Below are 4727 nucleotides of genomic sequence, written 5' to 3'. Positions count from 1 at the left end.
AAAAAGTGTTTTTGATTTACTTTTGATGATGGCTCTTTATCGTATACCGTCTAAAGTAGATGATAGATTGACCTCGGAGTCCTTTTTATATGATGCAGTCACTGAAATGGGATTATATCGATATCCTATTGACGAGAATACTTTTCAAGTCCTAATTCCGAAAGTATTTGTTGTAATCTTCAAGAACGACCCTTCCATATCTTCTTTGGAAAAGATACTTCTTGGATCACTCGATGTCGAACCAGTAGATTGTTTCTTCTATTCAAAGTGTCGTGTATTTGAAGGAATTGTTGCACTACGGCTAGTTTTGATGTTGTCTTCAAAGAATCGAAATGAATTGAGGGAATTGTTGTGTCAATTGTCTTCGATATGGAAACAAATGAAACTTCCAATCAATACAATATCACCTATTCACTATATGAAGTCTGTTGTTAGTTCTAGAGAAACAAGAAGTGAATCGAACAAGAGTCGAAGAACTTTTGGCAATGCCGAATGGAATAAAATTATTCGAGAGACACTTTATTTAGAGACTATTTACATTCCTTTGGACGCTACTTCTCATAGTCCTGATATTATATTCAAATTACAATCTCCTGTGGAACCCAAAGTTCTTACTGTTGGAGTTGCTTGTAAAGGACGTTGGAGGTCGGAAGGAATTGGCTTGTCAGATATTATAGATGAAGCCAAGAAATTTTTAGATCCTGTTTATGATCAAGTCTTATCCAGTGCAATGGATTATCATCATTGTATGCTTATTGTCGTTAGTACAAAGTTATCATTGAATGTTTCTAATGAGTTGGGTAATCAGAGTCGTTGTTATTCCAGTGGAATGTTTATTGGAAATGATTCTTTCAAAGTACCTGATAATTGTGAACTTGTTATTCTTTGTGAAAGAGATGTCCAAATGCTGATTGACGAAGAAATATTGAATGGACTTGAAAGAGCATTTCATGTTTCTCATAATCCTACTTTTTTGAACTTTGGACTCCAACTGCTTCATAAAGTCCGTAACAGTTTCTTAAGTTGGCAATAGAGTTTCAACTCTTGACTTTGTGATTTCTTTTTAAGAGCAAGTAAATTTTTTTTGTATGTTTGAAACTCGGTTACAACTTATTTGCTTTCACTCTGAGGATTATTGTATTAATATGGTACTAACCACGAAAATCAAAATATGACTATTGTTGCAAAAGTCACCGTCACAGTTTGACAGGTCATATTTGCTTCTTGTTACTACTCAGGAGAGTGTCTTAAAGTGTTGACGATTGGATTTTATACAAGGTCTTGTATTCGTCAAAGATTTTATTTATAGTTCGCCTTAAGTTGAAAGTTCCTCAGCTGGTTATTTTCTAATAGCTCAGAGAAGTTTTTTTATATACAATTGCACGCAAACCAATATCTACTCTTTATTACAAAGAAATGAAAAATGATAATTTATATATATGTAGTTGTGCTGCATATTTGTTCAAAGCTTCCAACGATTTTCGTCTCAATCAGAAGTTTGAGCATTGGAAACTATTGAAGAATATTTATCCTGTGTAATACAGTCTCTCCATTTGAAATTCTGGTTCATAAGCCTGTTAAAAGTTCTTGATAGTTGATTCGACGACAAATTCTCAAAGATCACTTTGTTTTCTTAGAACCAGTTTATTGTCTTTTTTAAGAGAAAACTGAACAATTGGTAATTGTGTTATTTCCGAAAATATAACGTATCAGCAAGTACAAAGCGTATTTGTAGGAAAGCCCAATCGTAACCAAGGATAACATTTTCCTTAGATACTTGTATCTTGATTGTAATGTTGGGCCGGTTTCGTGGATCATTTTATCCCAGAAAGTTCAATGAATCGATTCGAGTGATGGAGGACAATATATCTCTATAATATCATGATTGTATTACTATTGTTACAATCATCTGGCAAGAACTAGTCGTTACCTCTGAAGTGTTATTTGCCTCACGGTATTTGAGCCAAATGATTACTATTTATCTTGGATCACTTTGCACATATCCCTTTTAGCACTTATGCCCACAGTGAGTCTGATACAGTCATTTATTTAGTCGACAACGGTCATAAACTAAGCTCTTATCTTTGTTTCTTTTTCTTTTTCACGCATTCATACATATATGTGTTTTGGATGCCCTAGTGTCTTGTTCTTTTGGATTAGACTTATTCAAACTTGGTTATTAAAGGGACTTCTAAACATTCTTAAGAAATTTTCCATCAGTTGTCTGAGGGCGTGCTTATCTATATAGACCAAAGAGTTACGCTTCTTCCTAAAGCAACGTATCCTTCTCAGTAAGCCTTACTCTTATATCGGACTCTGGTTCTTTCTATATGGTATCGGCTCTACTTGTGGCCCTGCTCCTTCCAAGTTATTGTTGACTAGACTTAACTTCCCTACGCCAGCTTAGAAATTACAAGTGAATGCTTGACTGCGTGTGGAATGACTAATGTGAAAGAACTCCAACTAGATTACATTTGACTGCAATCTGTGAAAGGGCAGATCGTTGACCAATATTTTATCTCCAATACATACTTTTCCATTCATAAAACTTCAAATTCTTAAATTGATTGGCTAATACTTAATTTTCAATGGAGCGAGAGGAGTTTGAAGCAATCCTAAAGTAAAACAACTAAACCAATTTCGAAAGGAACGTATTGATTTTACGAAACTTTCTTTCACCTGACCAGGCTTGACCGTTAGAAAACTCTTGCTGGCTGTATTTAAAGAAACTTGATAAAGACTGCTTTTATAGAGTGTTCCGAAAACAACCGTGATATCTTGTCGCATTACGATACTATTTACGTCATGCGAAAGAAAAACCATACATTGGAAACATATGTATCCTGGATACAGATGAACACTCAAGTTCGAAGGGGCGCCAAGGTAGATACGACTTCACAACTCGTCTTCTCGTGTGCGATACAAGTGCTTTGGGCCTTCTGCAGAAACCGAGAGCAAACCACAACTTACCGCGAGTTGTTGATATTCGAGGGAAAAATGTTCCAAGTCGTCACGAGAAGAAGAGGGTTCAAAAATAACACTAACTAGACCAGCTTCACCGGGGCTTCCACTTTCTCCGAAACCGCTTCCTCCTGCACCTCCTCTTCCATCAGAATACAATACATCATAGTACGGTTTGCCTCCAGTTCCACCTCGAGCGATACCTCCGCGACTTCCGTCACCTCCCTTTTCCACAGTTGGACCACTTCCACTACCACCAGTACCACCACGACCATAAGGTCCCGCATGACCTCCTTCGCCACCACCACCAAAAAGCGAGAGGAAAGTTGAGCCCGTTCCATCTTCCCCTCTGGATTGTGAACTACCACCTTCGCCACCTTCACCAACCAGCACCGTCAACTCCTTTTCGGGTCTCACTGTAACGCGACCAAAGGCTGTACCGCCTGCACCACCTCCACCTCCACCAACAGAAAATGCAAAACAAGGAAACACAACAACACCACCACCACCTCCACCTCCACCAACGACGACTGACCTAGCGTTGTGAACGTTGGCTGGCACCTTGACAGTATGTACACCAGGAGTATCAAAGCGGTATTTATATTCTATTCGAGGCTTTCCTACTTGAGTAACAAAGTAAGCATGAGAGTCACTTTTGAAAAAAGGCTCCAACAAGCCTTCTTCCAAATACCCTTGAAAAAGAATTCTCAAAACTCCTTGACTCGACTCGTAGACTCTCCCTTCTTCTCTTGAGGATAAGTTTTCCAACGTAAATATGTTTGTCGCAAAATTTGTATCAAGGGAAACATCGTTCACTTTTAAACCAATCTCACTAAGATTAGTCTCTCTACAGTCTGGTATATCAGCAGTTATATTCACGGGTGGTGTTAAACGCACAGAAAAGACCTTGTACAATGTTCGGTTTTCAATAAAAATCTTGCTTGCAAAAACAACCGAAACAGATGGACCCTTCGGAACTTGTACAGTATAAATACCAGGAAATGAGTGGCTTATTCTATGGCCTTCTCCTGGCATAAGAAGATATGACAGAAATAAAAGGGTTTCCCAAAACATAAGAGGAACTTGCAGAGACGCAATTAATAAATTAGTGCCACCCTCCTATTTAACCTACTGTTCGGGATCACAAGCTTTCTAGAAAATGCAGGGTGCGCAACTCACAGGTGATCCATCAATGGATGTCTGCTTCAGAAATTTCGATGAGACAATTGAGACAATCATAGCCAACAAATATTCTGAGTCCAAAGGTAAAGTAGAAATGGATCCGCAACTAATTTGCCCGTGCTGAATGATGACAAATTCAGCTTACGGCAGTAGGTCATTTGTCGATTGACTGTAGGCAAGTTGCTTGTCAGTTGGTTTTTGGCTTCAAGTCAAACTCTCGCCATCGTTATCAAGTTGATAGCTGTTATACAATGGAGAAAAGAGCTCAGTTGAGGCTCCTACCCTGATTCGTTTGTATAATTATAATTATACATTTTGCAAGGAAAGCAAACGCTGTTTCTCTTCCCCCTCCTGCTACATAACCTTATGATCTATGCGTTTGTTTCGTGGAGCCTTCTACATATGTATCTCCAATTCTGCATTCAATAGATCTTTGTTATGATACCAGCTGCTATGGGATCCATATAGAAATAATCTCGTCCGAAGCAAAATTGACACACACCCTATGTTTCTTGAAATTCCATACAGTCATTCGACTGTTAGGTAACCCAACACGGGTCCTAATTAAAATAAACTTATCAAGC

At 38.2% G+C, this 4727-nt stretch overlaps 2 protein-coding genes across 2 annotated transcripts; one reads left to right on the top strand and one right to left on the bottom strand.

The window, feature by feature from the left end:
* Positions 1-12: 12 nt before the first annotated feature.
* Gasu_63890 (archaeal ATPase) lies at positions 13-1093 on the top strand (the record flags this gene model as incomplete). Its single annotated transcript, XM_005702418.1, has 1 exon — positions 13-1093. A coding segment is annotated over one exon (1008 nt), but the record flags the coding sequence as incomplete, so codon positions are not given.
* Positions 1094-2211: 1118 nt separating this feature from the next.
* Gasu_63880 (uncharacterized protein) lies at positions 2212-4032 on the bottom strand. The gene has a single exon (XM_005702417.1). The coding sequence runs from the start codon at positions 3994-3996 to the stop codon at positions 2896-2898; it is 1101 nt and encodes a 366-aa protein (XP_005702474.1). The 5' UTR covers positions 3997-4032; the 3' UTR covers positions 2212-2895.
* Between the last annotated feature and the right edge of the window lie 695 nt (positions 4033-4727).

This window comes from Galdieria sulphuraria (assembly GCF_000341285.1).
Source record: "Galdieria sulphuraria unplaced genomic scaffold scaf_210, whole genome shotgun sequence".
NCBI lineage: Eukaryota > Rhodophyta > Bangiophyceae > Galdieriales > Galdieriaceae > Galdieria > Galdieria sulphuraria.
The sequence above is the reverse complement of the archived record's forward strand: the minus strand, read 5'-3'. Positions and strand labels throughout refer to the sequence as shown.